General features: G+C 40.9%; 2 protein-coding genes across 4 annotated transcripts in view; one reads left to right on the top strand and one right to left on the bottom strand.

The window, feature by feature from the left end:
• The first annotated feature begins 170 nt into the window (after positions 1-170).
• Positions 171-5,044, top strand: adrm1 (ADRM1 26S proteasome ubiquitin receptor). 2 transcript variants are annotated; one of them, XM_066670314.1, is made up of 10 exons: positions 171-283; positions 1,659-1,890; positions 2,207-2,323; positions 2,719-2,842; positions 2,983-3,066; positions 3,150-3,231; positions 3,377-3,639; positions 4,228-4,385; positions 4,458-4,560; positions 4,660-5,044. In XM_066670314.1, exons 2-10 carry the CDS (start codon positions 1,681-1,683, stop codon positions 4,761-4,763), a joined length of 1,245 nt encoding a protein of 414 aa, XP_066526411.1. In that variant the 5' UTR covers positions 171-283; positions 1,659-1,680; the 3' UTR covers positions 4,764-5,044. The 2 variants fall into 2 exon arrangements, with proteins under 2 accessions (XP_066526411.1, XP_066526409.1); XM_066670312.1 differs by having other exon boundaries at positions 2,980-3,066.
• Positions 5,034-17,659, bottom strand: part of lama5 (laminin, alpha 5) — an 82,632-nt gene continuing 70,006 nt past the window's right edge. For both annotated transcript variants that reach the window (XM_066670310.1, XM_066670311.1), the window contains exons 61-79: positions 17,364-17,503; positions 16,834-16,981; positions 16,538-16,671; positions 16,110-16,272; positions 15,371-15,505; positions 14,953-15,104; positions 13,347-13,479; positions 11,711-11,857; positions 10,999-11,129; positions 10,413-10,577; positions 9,997-10,147; positions 9,733-9,881; positions 8,442-8,631; positions 7,971-8,120; positions 7,647-7,791; positions 6,776-6,906; positions 6,594-6,687; positions 6,265-6,384; positions 5,034-5,607 (exon numbers count right to left, since the gene is read on the bottom strand). In XM_066670310.1, coding sequence (XP_066526407.1) covers positions 5,459-5,607; positions 6,265-6,384; positions 6,594-6,687; positions 6,776-6,906; positions 7,647-7,791; positions 7,971-8,120; positions 8,442-8,631; positions 9,733-9,881; positions 9,997-10,147; positions 10,413-10,577; positions 10,999-11,129; positions 11,711-11,857; positions 13,347-13,479; positions 14,953-15,104; positions 15,371-15,505; positions 16,110-16,272; positions 16,538-16,671; positions 16,834-16,981; positions 17,364-17,503 — 2,727 coding nt within the window. In that variant the 3' untranslated portion in view covers positions 5,034-5,458. The remainder of the gene's footprint in view (positions 5,608-6,264; positions 6,385-6,593; positions 6,688-6,775; positions 6,907-7,646; positions 7,792-7,970; positions 8,121-8,441; positions 8,632-9,732; positions 9,882-9,996; positions 10,148-10,412; positions 10,578-10,998; positions 11,130-11,710; positions 11,858-13,346; positions 13,480-14,952; positions 15,105-15,370; positions 15,506-16,109; positions 16,273-16,537; positions 16,672-16,833; positions 16,982-17,363; positions 17,504-17,659) is intronic.

Genomic DNA, 17,659 nt, shown 5'->3' with positions numbered 1-17,659 from the left:
CACGTTTGAGTGACATTGGGAACCTAACATAACAAGCTCTGATGTGATTGGCTGATGCAAAAAAATGACGGACAGCTCTTTCTAATCTGCAAATGGCCAATGCGAAATGTGATTGACGGCCAATAGCAGGTTTTCAATGGCTGATGCAAAAAATGATTGGCAGGTTCTTCCGCAAGATCCCGCCCCCTTTTGGTCTCCGTTCTGCAGCATTTCCCCCTCTCGACCAGAGGAGCATTTTATTTAGAGAATTCAGGAGTGAAAAAAGAACACAGCGCGTTTAAAGGTGAGAAATAGCCTGTGGATGTGTGTACACATGTATACTGGTATTTAACTGTTTAATGTATGCCACAAGTGTGTAAGAAACCTTTGAGAGTTCAGGGAATCGGAGATGTAGCCCTTTAGCCGCTATTAGCCACCGCTAGCTTCTTTTAGCATTGAAGTAACTGCTAACGGCTTTAAAAACCCGGGCGGTATTTAGTGTTTATATACTCAACGGCTGCTTTTTGACTGGTGACTAAGGATAGTGCGGCATTTCGGCATAAAACGCATTAAAGAGAGTATGTCTGTAGACAAACGGCCCCGGTTATCTAGCTAGCAGACACTGTCTAGAAATCTTGCTGAGTAACCCACTGGCTAACTGTTTGTGTTTGGCTCAGTGGAGGTCTACAGAACAGCGCTCTCGGTTTCACACCTCCACCGTCCTCAACTGTCCTTTATATTCACATTTACATCAGAGCTGCTTTAACCACTTTTTGTCCTCAGTGGGTGAACCTTCGTGTTACTGAATTCGCTGTTTTGAGAGAAAGTTTACAAAGTTTTGAAAATTTAGTTCATATCGTTCAGACTGATTTAGATCAGAGAAATAACATTTCTCAAGCAAAACCTTGTCATTATTTGTTTCTCTAACAAATTCCCACAATTTACAAGCGCCTATTATTTAAAACTACTTTAGAAAATAGTCCATTCAGCTTTATTAGACTTCCTGCTATTTTGTTTGTTTAGCAGTGCTTTGAAATATGACTAAAATGAATATATTGGTATTTCCTATGTGTGTACATTTGGCGTCATATTCACCGGCTGCTATTTTATTTCCTCTAAAAAGGAGAGATAAGTTCTTACAGAAAACATTTCACCAGCTTTGCCACCGCATCATATAATTATCAACATTTTATTCAACCCCAAAGCAGCCTATAGTGTGTGTGTGTGTGTGTGTGTATATAGAATATGTTTTTGGCATCAAGTTCTCCCTGGTTTCCATAATCACTGCAGTAACTAAAAAGTCAGCAGTACACCATTTACGTGTCAAACTGCTCTGAATTTCTGATTGATCTCATAAAATGAATAGTCCAACTAAAGAAAGAAAGCTGGGGAAAAAGTCCTGGAATTAATTTTGTTGTCACACTATTTACCGTAGATTCTTTTCCTTTTAATAATGAATTGACCTCTACTTAAATTTTTATCTTCTTAAAAAAATAGCTTGCTGGCTGCCATATGTTTCTTGTATGCTTAAATATATTGAGACATATTCTGTAGGCTTTTTTTATTCATTTGTCTCAGATTCCTTCTGTTCCCAGTTCTTCTGTTCATCCAAAAGTTCAGTGGAACAGTGTTAGCAACTTGTATTGATTTCAGTTCATTTCCCTGTATTCTGTTGGCAGGCATCCATTGAAGGACGTTAGAATGTCATCAGGAGCGCTCTTTCCCAGTCTGGTGTCGGGCTCACGCAGCTCATCCAGCAAATACTTGGTGGAGTTCAGGGCTGGTAAAATGACCCTAAAGGGCAGCACGGTGACACCAGACAAGCGCAAAGGCACCGTCTACATTCAGCAGACAGACGACTCTCTCATCCATTTTTGCTGGAAGGACAGAACTACTGGAAATGTTGATGATGTCAGTACATTTTCACACTCCAGAAAAATACACCAACTGAATAACAAGCTTTGTTTTTCTTTGTAGCAGTAGAGACTTGCTGAGAATGTGGTCATGACTAAAGTTATTCATACTACACCGATTGTGTTTTAAATCTCTGCTTAAATCTGTCCACAGTCTCATTTTTAAAAGATATTTTAAAACACTGAATTGGATATTGATCAGGTAAAATGCTAAGCACTGCAACGCCGGGCTTTCAGGACTTGGCCTAGACTCCTAATGGAGTCTATGTTGCTTCATCAATGTTTGATGCCAGTACAATTGCTTCCCTTTCCAGGACTTGATTATTTTCCCTGATGACTGTGAGTTTAAGAGAGTGAACCAGTGCACCACTGGACGTGTGTATGTGCTCAAGTTCAAGGCAGGTTCCAAAAGGCTGTTCTTCTGGATGCAGGTAAGCTGAAACAATGTGTTTTAATGGCACTCAGGTTGGTGCCTATAGATAACAATTTAAAATGGGACATTCAGTATAATTCATATGTTTCTAGACTTGGTGAGTTAAAGCATAGTTGTAGTTACTTATTTTTGTAGTTTTAATTTGTTATGAAGGAATTATACAATTTATAGCTAATTTCCATTTAAACAGTGTTTAAATGTTCAACATAAGTTTATTGAATATTATTGTTTGTTCGTATCATAAACATTTTCAATGAGATGATATCAGGAGCCGTGGTTAATTTTATGACTGATCGTGTTCTTTCCTGTTCCTGTGTACTGCAGCAACTGCAAATGCCTGGGGTTATTCAGTTCTGAAATGCATGCTTTGCTATGATATTGCATTTGTTTTAGGAGCCCAAAACAGACAAAGATGACGAGTACTGTCGTAAAGTGAATGAGTACCTGAATAACCCACCGATGCCAGGTGCTCTTGGCAGTGGGGGTAGTGGAGGACATGAACTGTCTGCTCTGGGTGGTGAGTACAGAATGCTGCTGTGTTTTGAGGACTTTTGTTTAGCTTTGTCCCCCCCCCCCCCCATTTGTCATATTACATTAAACTCAATGACAGTAATTTGTGCAGAAGAGAGTTACTTAGTTGTGGTTTTTGCTTAGGAGAAGGTGGTCTGCAAAACCTTTTGGGGAACATGAGTCATAATCAACTCATGCAGCTGATTGGCCCGACAGGACTAGGTGGGCTAGGTGAGTAAAATGTTCAGAAACCGCAGGAAGATTTAAACGTGTCTTTGAGTGTGTCGTTTTATTTATTAATGTATTATATGCAGGTGGACTTGGTGCTCTTGCAGGCCCAGGGCTGGCCAGTCTGTTGGGAAGTGGTGGTCCAGCCAGCAGCAGTTCAACTTCCAGGTTCGTATTTACTCCATGTTTACTGTACTGGTATCTAACGTGTACACTTGGCAGTTTGGATCACCAGTCTGAATACATAATAGCAATATCAATTGCTCCCAGTGCTGTTAATTTGCTCTAAATTAGATTGTAATCTTTTGTGAAGTTCCCGCAGCCAGTCAGCAGCTGCCACACCTTCCTCTGGATCTACTGCGCGACTAAGCTCTACCCAAGCACCAACTACTCCAGTGACACCTGCTGCAACCTCCACGGGGTCCCCCACCCTGACCCCTACAACACCAGCAGCCCAGACCCCATCCCTGGCTGCTGGAGTGGGGAGCCCCACACAGCCCATTCAGCTCAGTGACCTCCAGAGCATTCTCGCCACCATGAACGTGCCAGCCATGGCTGCAGAGGGAGGCCAGGGAGGTAAGAGACGATACTGTAAATACGAATTGTAGTACTGTAGGGTGTCTAATTGCAGTCCTGGAGGGATACAGCTGTGCTTGTTTTCCTGACTATACACGGCTGATTTCGCCCATCAACAAATTACTCAACATTTCTCTCTTCAGTAGAGGGAGCAAAACACCAGTTTTCAGATTGACGCCAAAACCTTGAGGCTCAGTGGATTCAGATAGAATAGGTTTTAAAACAGCTTTTATTAAAAAAAAAAAAAACGGAATATCGGTATCTAAAGTATTTTGAGGTGACGTTTTAAGAGCGACTTCAACCTTCGCCTTTAAATGTGAGGTTACAGTTGGGGAGAATGGTGGATTCTGTGGTTTTACAGCTTCAAGTAGAACATGTGCTTTCTCAGCTTGTTGTATTCCTCCAGCCACATTACTTCTCTCAGAAATGGGATGGATATTCGATTGATTTTATGTTGTAAAGTGCCTTTATTCATCCCCTGGCATTCCCTTAATCTTGTTTGGATACTTGACACTTTATATTTTAGTGTTTTTTAGAAATAAGATTTGTTTAATTGTTGTGTGAAATGATGTATTTTGTTCTCTGCAGTGGATCTGGCCAGTGTGCTGACCCCTGATATTATGGCTCCAATTCTGGCCAATCCTGAGGTGCAGCAGAGGCTACTCCCTTACCTGCCCACGGGAGAATCCCTACCACAGAGCGCAGATGAGATTCAGAACACGCTCACCTCCCCACAGTTCCAGCAGGTAACAAACACACGCGTGCGCGCACACACACACACACAGTCCTGTACATAAACATGATGTTTTTGTGTGTAGGCAATGAGTATGTTCAGCAGTGCACTGGCATCAGGGCAGCTCGGTCCTCTCATGAACCAGTTTGGTCTTCCCTCTGAAGCAGTGGACGCCGCTAACAAAGGAGGTAACTCTCAGCACATCAACAACATGCTTTGATTTAGATGTGAGCACAATTCTATCATTTTCTTTGTTTCTGAGAGTTTAAAATATGTTGTATTTACAGATGTGGAGGCTTTTGCAAAGGCCATGGAAGGCAGTGGAAAGACGGAAGATTCTGGAGATGCCAAAGATAAGAAAGACGATGATGAGGATATGAGTTTGGATTAGTAAAACAAGTCCATTATCAGCTTCTCAATCCAGTCAGCGCTCTCTATTCTTAGTGAAGTGTGCAGATCTAAAAGTATGCTTGTATGTTTTGTAAGTCTGATGTCATGCAATAAAATTCTTCTTCATCTGATTCATCTCATATAAGGCACAGGATACGGATTATAACAAGGAACATTTTATTAGGGAATTGACTACAAACGTGACAAAATAGAGTTTATATCTGAGTTTAAAACTCTGGTGATCATTCTTAATACGACACAGAGTCCCGTTCCTACGATGGGGAGTTGGAATTGAGGTGACAACATGAGACTGCTCTTTATTTTCTACAGTGTTATAAACTTTGTTACATTCAGTTTTGCAGAACAACAAAAACCCAAATGTATGCTTAGACTTTTCAGATCCACAATGTTCCAATTCAAAATGGGAGGAATAATATTTGAGAGATACCAGTAAAACGTTGCTGAAGTGTGACCAAGTCGGAGCTTACAGTACTAGTTCACTTCCAGTAGCAATCCTCAAACAGTGCCTTCACAGAAAATACAGCTCCACATTGATGTCTTACAAATATACATTTTTAACAAAACATAAATATCTGTTTAATTTAGCTATGGCATACGTGAACCCACCACCTGTTGATTTAATCATACTGGTGTGTCGGATGTGTAGGCTGGGGACTGTGGGTAGTGCAGTCTGGACTACATCGCAGGGCATCCCTGAGTTCCCACAGCTCCAGAAATGGAGAACGGTTTGGATAGCATTGTTGGCCTGCTGTTCAACACTGCCTTTCGCACGCAGCCATGGAATGGAGGAAGAGATGCCGGCAAACCAGGAACCTCCACGGCAGCTAAAAAAAAACCCAGACCATTTAACTTGGCAGTTTATTTCTTCATATTAAACAGAAGCATGATTTCCCCAGAGTATTCCCTCTCTGACCAAACCATGCCCTACAATGTTTACATGTCATGTTTAGTCCAGGAACTCAATTTGCCAAATGGAAAATCAAAAGTGTGAAGTAGAGAACCAAACATGCAGTGGAAAATTCCCAGAAGATGCCACTCTCAACTCTATTGCCTGGAAAATACCCCCAAACATTCATTCATTCATTATCTGTAACCGCTTATCCAGTTCAGGGTCGCGGTGGGTCCAGAGCCTACCTGGAATCATTGGGCGCAAGGGGGGGAATACACCCTGGAGGGTAAGCCAGTCCTTCACAGGGCAACACAGACACACACATATTCACTCACACCTACGGACACTTTTGAGTCTCCAATCCACCTACCAACGTGTGATTTCGGACTGTGGGAGGAAACTGGAGCACCTGGAGGAAACCCACGCGGACACAGGGAGAACACACCAACTCCTCACAGACAGTCACCCGGAGCGGGAATCGAACCCACAACCTCCAGGTCCCTGGAGCTGTGTGACACTACCTGCTGCACCACCGTGCCGCCCCCTGCCCCCAAACAAATAAAATAATAGGTAAAAATAAGCAATAACATACCTGGCACATTGCCTAGATAGAGTGTCTCACTGGCCCCATTAAATCTGCTCTGTTTGGGGCCCACATCATGTTCACTCACCGCATCCACACGCAACTGGATGACGTTACTCTTCTTCACAACTGTAAACCAAACAGAAGACATCCTGGTTGTTTTTTTTAATGTGTGCAAAGCAAGCACTGACATAGGAGCCCTAGCAAAACACATTTAAAATGATGTCAGAGTAGAGTAGTATTTACTCTGTTTTTGTACAGCAACAGCTCAGTGGAGAAAATCCATGCAGACAGAATAATAAAACGAGTGTGTGCTTATTACTAAGCATGTGGCTTACTGAAGATACTGTGCCAATCCCCGTCACACAGCGAATCCTCTGGTGTTAAAGAGACTGAGAACTCTCCACTGCCGCTGTTCACTAACACAGTGACCTGGTCATAGGACAACACTGTCAGTTCCGAATATGAAATCAATCCACGTAGCAGACTGCGGAGATGCACCCCACCACACCATTCCTACCTTTCCTTGGTTGAGGTAGACAGTGAGCTGCTGGTCCTTCTTGACTCCAGCATGGAGAAGGAGACCAGAATCTTCCACCGGACGAACCTCCAGCTCCAGCTCCAGGTCCCGCCCCAGCACAAGAGACTCATCTACAAAAAAAATCCCACACACCCGTATTTGTCAAAACATGAATTTCTTTGTTAAGCCTAGAACTGACGAACCAAACACTGGCTCTGAAGGGTGCCTTTCACGCTTTAATGCTTAAGTGGCAGCTGGGAAATGGCGGCAATCTCCAACCTCACCCTTATACACACTGCACCTTTAAATGTACAACTCATCTATAGAGTAAAGCAATGAATTTAGGCCACGTTTACTGTGTGTACCAAATTTGATTTGAGTGTAAACTTGAACTAAATATATTTGAATGACCATTTTTTTTAAATATCATGAAAGCATTTAGTGAACTTTTATTCATTCATTATCTGTAAGCGCTTATCCAATCCAGGGTCGCGGTGGGTCCAGAGCCTAACTGGAATCATTGGGCGCAAGGCGGGAATACACCCTGGAGGGTTCACAGGGCAACACAGACACACACACATTCACACCTACAGACACTTTTGAGTCGCCAATCCACCTACCAACATGTGTTTTTGGACTGTGGGAGGAAACCGGAGCACCCGGAGGAAACCCACGCAGACACGGTGAGAACACACCAACTCCTCACAGACAGTCACCCGGAGAGGGTATTGAACCCACAACCTCCAGGCCCCTGGAGCTGTGTGACTGTTACACTACCTGCTGTGCCACCGTGCCGCCTAGTGAACTTTTAATAAAGAGAAAATATGTAGGGAAATGAATGTCAGGGTCAGTGATGTTGTAGGCAGCTCACCGATAGCGATTTGTCCTCCCTGAGCGGAGAAATAAACCCCAGGCTGTAGCGGCTCCCGGTAACATGGCACCACTCCCACACTGAGAGACGGACTCAGCAGAACCTCATTCAGCTTCACTCCCCTGATACAGCCCACAAAACCCAGCTAGGGAGTGAGAGAAAGGAGTAAGAGAGAAAGAGACAGCGACACGTCGAGGGAGGAAGAGGCAGAAAGAGAGAGAGAGGTAAAGGGAAAGGCAGGGATACGAGGCAGAATGTCACTGTTAAGACAGGGGGGGTTAATCAGAACTGCTGCAAATGTGTTGTGCTGATTTGTGGATTTACCGATGCTGTTCTGTGGTCAGGAGGAAGGCCACCGATATAGACAGGACCATTCAGTGCACTTTTCCCTCCAGAGAAAGACACCTTACCATTCTTTACATCAATGCCGTCCACTGTGAGACTGGCCCTGTCCCTCTCTATCTTCACAAACACCTGGACGAAGAGATCAACAGCTTAGAAAAGCAGGTTAGAACAGCAGTTCCTTTCCTAAAGTGATGGCGCTGATGTTTAAAACCCCAGAAAACATAAAACAAAGCCAGAAGTTAGTAATATTTTGCTGCTTCGTTTTTCTGAGTTCATGTATGAAGAGGATGCATTTCAAAATAACTGTCACCGAGGATGTGTTTACTTTACACATCAAAAACCAATAAAACATGAGATATGACCAAGGGTTGCCAAGTGTTTGCAACTTACGAGCTGAATACGTCCCCTATTGTCTCCTAATGACCCCATTCTTAGCAGCATCAAACTCACCATGTGCCAGAGCCCGTCATCATACTTGGTGCGGCTTACGATGTTGGTTTTTCTCTTCCCTCCGTTCAGCTGCAGATTAAGGCGTCCCTCAGACACAGAGAGGGTCATGGCTGCCCGGCTTTTCTCTGCTGCTGCATGGAAGATGAGGCCACTAGACGAATTCATGCGCAGTTCCATAGCGACGTGCGGCCTGCGAGAACAGACAGATGAAAGTTAGTCTTTGTTTTGGTTCATATGAGCTAAGAAAGAGGCCTAACGGCTTCATAGTCCCAACTTTCTCATTTCTCTATTCTGGTGTTGAAAATGATACAGTTGATAAGAGTGTTTTAGAAGGTATGGTGCTTGTCTCCCCAGTAAGTCTTTATCTTTGATCAGAACGTCATGAAACCTATCAGCCTTGAACACTCTTCCATCTATGGACCTTTGGAAATCACCTGTAATATAGTAGGAAATATCTCTCTCTCTCTCTATATTTCTTTCTCTCTCTGTCTTTCTCTCTATCTTTCTTTCTCTCTCTCTATTTTTCTTTCTTTCTCTCTCTCTCTTTTTCTGTCTCTATCTTTCTCTTTTTCTCTCTCGCTATCTTTCTCTCTCTCTCTCTCTCTATCTTTCTTTCTCTCTATATATATATCTTTCTTTCTTTCTCTCTCTCTCTTTTTCTCTCTCTATCTCTTTCTTTCTCTCTCTCTCTTTTTCTCTCTCTCTCTCTCTCTCTCTCTCTCTCACACACACACAAATTCCAAACCTTATATGTTCCTGTGTGCATTTCATAGTGGATCCTCTGGAGCCTTTGAGGTGTGAGGTCATTTATTAGTTGAAATACAAATAAGATCCATAAGTTACAAGCAAACTAGCACTTAGCGCACAATAGCATTAACATGACGGTCTACTGTTAAATTACAACTGCACTCAGCACCTCCAACTGCAGCCAATGTGACACAATTCAAGTTTCTGTTGGGTATTTTGTTAAAGCGGTCAGTGTTATGCCAGTTAATTAAGTGTGTGGAGTGCTAGCTCGCCTGTAAAATCTGTCATATTCCAGCTTCAGCTTAAAGATCCCCCTTTTCAGAGGATCTACGGAGAATGAAATTCCTAAGAGAAAAATAAACTGGTTTCTGGGCATTTTTTGTTTACCACATGATGTTGATCTTCAAAACTATCCCTTTCTCTCAAAGATAAATCTGTGAAATCATGGATTTCCTAATATGACAATGATGATACCAAGGTGCTGACAGGGTGTCATTTAGTACAGGCCAGGAGTGGCAGATGGAGCAGTAGGTGGAACACGCACATTTTGCTGAAGGATTGCGGCACTGTATTGAAACGTATGTAGCTGTTGGAGGAGCCACTAAAGTGGTAGGCGTTGGGCTCCTGGATGGAACTTTCCCCCTTGCAGGATCCACGGGCAGAGCGACTCCTTGATGTGACAGGCTTCTTCAGCTAAAAACAGAGAGAGAGAGAGAGAGAGTTAGGCTACAATTAATAATTGAACATGTCTATGGCTGAATACCTGCAGTTTACTATTAAGACAAAACAGCCTTCAATCGTGTTGTACCTTGGGGGTTTTGTGGCGTGGAGGTAAGGCCAGTATCTGCTGTGGCTTCTTAGCAGCAGGACACTCCATAGGGACATTAACATTCTCATTGGCTGACATCATGTCCAAAACAAGAGGCATTTCCAGAGCTGATGGCTGAACAAATGTTGAGCTGAGGGCAACACATAACTCATTTTATAAATATTTCTTTTATATTTTCCTAGTGGGCTCTATAAGGTTTGCAGTCATATGCTAAATTGGTAATATATCGGTTAAATTATGTATTTTGTTTATTCTCTGAAAATATATGAAGAATGGCGTCTTATATATTATTAATTAATATTATTAATCCCATCATGCCATTTGGCCAATCCGTTCGCTTAAGGCTACTTTGTAATATCCCAGTTTCCCAGTCATGTCTCTCCTCTGTATCTCACCCGTGGATGAAGAAGTTGCTAAGGCAGCCGGTGAGGTTGGAGATACCGATTGGTGTGGGAATGCCACCAAGGTAAACGTCTTCTGAAAGCACATTCCTACTGCTGCTGATACTAACATTGATGTTAGCGCTTGACTCCAGTACATCATCCACATACACACGCAGCCTACAGACACAGGTAAAAACACAACCAGACACAGCCAATCAGAGGCATTTAATAAATAAGAACAAACAACTTAAAAACTAATATGCCCAAAAACATTCAATAAACATGCTACGACCTGATCTCACTGCCGCTATAAAGATACAGCCCACATTTGATTCTACAGCCTGTTCTGTGTAAAATTTCATAGGAGATTTCTGAAATACTTCAACCACCGCAACTGACACCAGTGACATCTTTGGACCTGTTTATGTGGCATTGTCCAAGCTACAATTTCTTTAGCACCAGTATTTTATGGACAATACAGCAGCCGCATGATTACCCGAATGGACACCTGCATAATAATGTGGCTGGGGGCTGTATATTTTGACAATAAAAACTGCACATAGTGTTGATATTTATTAGAATCAGTGTGTGTTTTTACCCATTTTCATTGTTATAAAAGGCCACATAGTGGCTGCTGTCATCATTGTACGTCCTCAGGGTTCGGACCTCTTTATTGCCAGCCCTCACTACCACATTGCCTTTGTCCAAAAGAAGCTGACACACACCAGTCTGTGGAAAGGTAACAAACATGTAGCATCTAAATAAATACTTTAATTTTAAATATATTTAATACCAGGCAGAATGCTAAGTATATTTAGCCATAAAGTATATTTAACTATATATTTAGCACTAATTCATCATCATACTAATTAGAATGTAAGGTTCTAAACATGAAAACACATGATATATATATATATATATATATATATATATATATATATATATATATATAGTATATATAGTTTATATATAGTTTAATAATAACCAGAATATCACATTGTTCAGATTAGTGCCTAATAAAGTAAAGTTACTCTCTGATGCATGTTTTTGTTTCTTTGTTCAGAAAACCAACTTTGTATATCCATTTCTGTTGTTTGGAAGTGAAACAATCCAAAATAACAAGTTTTGTTACATTACATTACACTGAAAGTTATCAATGTCTTTTTCCTTTTCCTGGTAAAGAAACATTTTCACATATAGAAGGGTTTAACAGCATTCTTAGTGCACTGGTAAACATAGACTAAGGCATATTATATAACCTTCACAATACAAGCAATATGCTGGAGAGGACTAGCTGTAAGGCAGCCTACGTTATTTTGGTGGTAATGGAGCAGGAGTCCATTGGTCTGACTCGTTCTGAAGCCAAGGCCTGCGTAGAACTTGTCTGTGAGACTGGGTATTTTTTCAAAGTTGAAGTCCAAATAACTTTTCCCTGTAAAATGGGCCTCACGAGCCACCTAAAATGAAAAAGGTGAAAGAGATAACTACTTCGGTTAAATTAGTTACAGTTCTACAGACTTTTCTCTTTTACAAGCACAGGTTTACTTGCAAATTTCTTTGTTGCATAAAAACCAAATATAATTGAACGATTTTACTGTTGATTGCTGTGCCCCATCTCAATAAATCTAGGCCTTCTACAAGTCCTTAGTCTGAAAGTGACCAGTATGAGTGGTTGATGGGTGCTTTAGCTGTATAATGTGTAAACCCCTACCAAAGTCTGTTTGGAACTCGTCTTCTTGTCAAACTCTGCTGAAGACTCATCTGTTTACACTGTGTCATCAGCGCTCCAGGAAATGAATGCAAAATGTATTGTAATCTTATGATTATTCAATATGTTTAATTTAAAATGTTTGAAAGCCACCTCATAAATAAAAGTGAGGATGATGACAGAAAACAAAAAATGAGGTATGATTGTTTTCATATTGGAGCTAGTGTTGTCACAATACCAACATTTTGATATCGATACAATACCTGCCTAAATATCTCAATACCGATACTGAAATGATACCGTGGCAAAAACCTAAAACATCAGGAAAATGAATGGACTTTCTCTACAACAGATAAATGTTTTCCTCCCGAACCCCCCGCCCTTGGCACTTTTTTTGAGAAACTAAAACTTGTGTGTCAATATGAAGACTACTACAGGGTATATATAAATATAACAAGTCATCCCATTAGTCCAGAACGTTTATATATAACAATAATAAATTAAATAAACAGAAGCACATATATTCTCCTCTATTTAGCACAGAAGAACACAGCTATTTCTCTCCCAATCCAGTACATACGTGGTCTAAATTTATCTCTCGTGTTGCTCTCTCTTACAAGTTCTATATATATAGCCAAACTAAAAAGAAAGAGCGAGAAATCACAATAAACGCTCATGTATACAGATACCGGCCAAGCTTCCAGCAGCCAAAACATTTTTAGGCAGATAACTGTCTCTCTCTCTCTCTCAGACACTCTGACACTGACACATACACTCTCTCTCTCTCTCTCTTTCTCTCTCTCTCTCTCAGACACTCTGACACTGACACATACACTCTCTCTCTCTCTCTCTCTCTCTCAGACACTCTGACACTGACACATACACTCTCTCTCTCTCTCTCTCTCACACACACACTCTGAATTGGATTGTGGAAAAATATAAAAACTTTAAAAAATAAAAAACCACTTTGCAAGAGTCGTTTACATATATATTTTTGCATTTTTAATTTCTCATCTCCTGTGGCACTCGGTGGAAATACAGCTCTTATTTTAAAACACTTCTTAAAGTACCAGTACTCGTTATATGGGGTATTGTACGGTTTTTAATGAGATACACACCAATTGGAACAACCTCCAAAACATGCACTTAACTTAGAACAGACCTCTTTAAATATATTCTAATTCTGCATGTAAGGAATATATATATATTTTGGTTAGGAGCGTGTGGCAACAACTCACCAGTAGGTAGTCGGGGCAACCAAAGCTGACCCCTGAAGTATTCATACTCTTTAAGTCAACGTAGCTGGTCATGACGGTAATCTTCCTGAAGCAGCCCTTTAGAGAGCCCTGCTTAGGGAACAAGGGCTTGAGACTGTACACACACACACACACACACACACACACAAAAAAACAACTACATTTAGTCATGGCAAAATACACATTAAGTAAATTTTTTACATATGGATGTATATGATTCAGATGTTTGAGTTCTTTGCACAGCATTATGTACATATAAAAATATAAGCTCAAATATTTAGGCACTCAGCTATGGAACCAGCTATTACACTCACTGAAAAACAAAAAAAATATGCAACAAGGACTCGTTGAAGTTTTTGGCATCGAATGAAAAAGGATAACTTTACTGGGGAAAACTCAAAACTAAAAGGAGGTACTAGCAACCTGGTCCACATCTAGCCTGGATACAAGCTGAGATATAGTTGGGCATGGTGGCATATAGTTTCTGTAAGATCCTGCAGCATATTTGCCAACAGATGTTGCAGCTGGGCCTGCAGATACTGCACGATCTAGGCCGTCTAAGTTGATGCCCTGGCTGGTAAGACAAATGTTAAAGTGGCAATAAATCAGGTTCCTGGTAAATCTTTGCTGTGTGTGGGCAAGAATTATCCTGCCAAAAAAATGCCGGTCGAAAGCTCTGAGGTTGTTAGTGACTCAGGTATCATTACTATTGGTGACTGACTGCCATATGTGGTGGCTCCTAGACAATCACACCAGCAGTTGTGGTGCTAATCAGAAGTCCTCCATACTTAACCCCGGTTGTCATCCTATCCTGCTTTTCTCAGTCCAAAGATTCACCCCCTCTCAAAGTGTTTCAACAACCTACAAATGTGTCATAGAAGCCTGTCCAGCAATTACAGATCTCTCCCCAATAGGTACACTACCAAAAAGAGCCTTTTTATGGAGCGGCGGGGGAAAACAATTTATGCTTTATGGCAAGCCCCAGTGTAATCATAAGACCACACCTGTAATCATTTACATATCTGCCTGTGACATAAATGCATACGGTGTTTTGCAGCAATCTGGGTGCTTTATTTTCTTTCTCAATGACTGTATTGGTGCTTTTCCACTAGTCAAATCTAGTACCTTGTCATTGGAACCAGGTATCTTATTAGTCCCTGCTCGCACCTGGTACAAACCACTGTTGTGGTTTTCAAAGCCAGTGGTTTCCGTAAGATACAGGGCTATTGACGAGCCAATCCCATGCAGTGAAAAAGCACAATATGTTAATATAGTTTAGAAACTAAGACTACTTAAATACTATGCCACAGACAAATATACACAGCTTAACATATAGCTCGACATGTACCCCAAAAAAAAAAAAAAAAAAAAAAAAAAAAAAAAAAAAGTCCTTGCTCTTTGCCACCTGTAATGTTTGAGACAGTTTCATATTTTGAGTAAAAAGGTAATCTCTAAATGGTGAATCTAAGATGTTTGAAATGCCCTCTAGTATCTGAGACCATGAAATGCAGTTACATGGGAATTTCTTGGATGGCACTGTATTGTACAAGGAAACTAAACCTATAAGACATTGTAGATTTGTGTTTACCTCTCTGGCATTTGGTCTTCAGGGACACCAGCCATAAAGTAGTTCCCAGTGAAACAGGGGATGTCATTAGAAGAAACCTGGTACAAAACATCACGCTCTCGTCTCACCATTAGTAGCGGTTGCTTGTCACGGGTGGCTATAATGACATTCACCTTGGAAAAAAAAAATCATTGTTCGTGTTTAATGTTAAAATATCAGAAAAATGTCATTTACAATTTCCTTACAGTTCAGAAGAAGTATATATTTAAGGATATGTTTAAGGAAGGTAATGTCAGTAATAAAAATAATGAAAAAATGTGCATTCCAACTTTTGATACTGTTAATTTTTACATTCATAATTTTTAAGACCATTACTGTAAGCATATATGCCTTTAAAAATAAATATAATGCATGAGCATTAAATATGAGCTGAGCTCACCGATTTGGATTTGGTGTCACCAATGTGCAGCTTTTCAGGCTCTGTGCCAGTATACACCTCCTCCACAAATGTCCCATTGAAGTTATAGAAAAACTTCACTTTCCACCCAAGCACAGCAACACACATAAACTTGTCCTGTTGGAGAGAGAATGGCTGTGTAAGATCCCTGATTTGTCTCCTTTCTGTAGTTCATACTGTGGCTAACACTTCCCTAGATAAACCACCCATGCCTAACTGAGTGTAATGTGATGTAAAAGAAAAATGGACTCATGGACTTCCTTCAGTTGCTTCTTCTTCCAAAGAGATAATCTTCCTCTCCTCTAAGTCTCAGTGCTGATGTTACAGAACAATTGTAGGCCAGTTCAGGACCAGATGGAATAGCCTTTCTAGCCCTTGCACAGTGATGAGCCTTTGGAGCCCAACATCCTCTTGATTCACTCGTTTTGTAGCGTGCACATAAAACTTTGGCAAAGTTAATCTTATTGTACCCTTGACTCAGTTGAAGCAACTCATAAATATCTCAGGCTTTTGCATTTTGAAATTATGCTTGAAAAAAGCAGGAAGCCTAACCCTAAACTAACCCTGATTTCTTCCTAATATAAAAAAATGCGATGGTAATTATGACCTGACTTGTGAATGACTTTTCGTGTGTTTTCACTGCTTTGTAAACCATTTTACTACATGCTATTCGGTTGAAATCACTGTGTTGGGTCACTGACAATGCATGGTTATGTCTAACCTCACTGCGAAGCAGGAGTAGAATTCCATCCTGGGAGACGAGTTTGATTTCCTGATTAAGGCGCAAACTCATGCATGGTCCTTTAAGGGTAATTTCAGCATAGCCTGTACCATCAAAATACGCTGCATCATTTACCCATTGCTGGGTCACTACCTCCTTAGAGCTGCGATAAAACACATACAAAAACATTTTTAGTTCACGATGACAGTTATTTATTAACAGATATGTAATACAAACCTGATATTTGAAACTTCATGCCTATGACTGCTGTCAAGAAAATACAGGACTACTCCTCTTACTACACATTTCAGAAACATCAAAATGGTTTTTCTGCTTAACAGTTATTTCAATCATTATACAAAGGAATTACAAACCTATTACTTTCCATATAGAATTTCCTATTAATGCTCAAACTGAAATGTTCTTACCGTGGACAGGGAACATCTTCTGTGGTGTTGAGCTCAAAGGTTTGCTCGAAGTTATAGAGGCTAATAACCTCTTCATTTAAACTATTCAGTTCAATGCAGCCCTGGAAGCTTGGTAGCAGCATCTCAGTGGGAGGCTGGGAAAGTGTTAAGCGATGAGAGTTAATAATTGCACACGAATGTCCTGAACACAGAAATAGTAGCCAGCAATTTTACCAGTAAACATTCAATTAAATGTGAATGAACAATACAAAATAAATGTAGTTATAAATGCCAAGTACAGTCTCGCATACACTCACCTTGAAGCTGCTAGGATAGCCTCCAACATAAAAGACAGTGTCCTCTGTGGGAAGGTTCAGAAGGCCGGTGTCACCTTCTGTCCCCACTGCCACCTTAGACAATCTATTTACATCTGGGCCTATCGCCATTTGTCCATACTGCATCATCCTACATGAAAAATACACAGATTTCAAAAGCTGTTTCTGCTTTTTTTATGATGCAGAACTGATCCTCCAGCATCAGTATCTGACCTCACTAATGCCCTTATTATAGCTCAAATTATCACAGTAAAGTTCCAACATCTCACGCAGAGGCAGTAACCGCAGCGAAGGGGATAAACTCCTCATAAAAACTGACGGTTTGAGAAGAAACACTGATGTGCCGACTTTATTCATTCACTCATTCATTCACTGTCTGCAACTGCTTGTCAAGTTAAGGGTTGCAGTGGGTTCGGATCCTACCCAGAATCACTGGGCACAAGGCAGTAACACACTCTGGAGGGGCCTACTTTATCATGTGAATAATAATGAATACACTGTATGCCACTCACCTCTCCAGGAAGACAGTGCTGAAAGCACCACCTGAGAGGACATCATCCTTTGTGATTCCCTGAGCAGTTTTATCCCCAAAATTAAAATACCAGCGGAGTTTGTTGTCCTCCAGGATCATCCCCATGAAATCCTTCTGGGACTGCAACACACACACACCATATTTATGCCACAAATTCATTTCATATTTCATTATTATGCATACAAAACTATTTTGTTCACATGCAAAACACAAGCTATGATTTCACGACCAATTAAGGCAATATTTACGTTTAATACTGTGAATATCTTTGCTCAT

The sequence above is a fragment of the Hoplias malabaricus genome, chromosome 5, assembly GCF_029633855.1.
Source record: "Hoplias malabaricus isolate fHopMal1 chromosome 5, fHopMal1.hap1, whole genome shotgun sequence".
NCBI lineage: Eukaryota > Metazoa > Chordata > Actinopteri > Characiformes > Erythrinidae > Hoplias > Hoplias malabaricus.
This window is presented reverse-complemented; position numbering and strand designations above follow the sequence as displayed.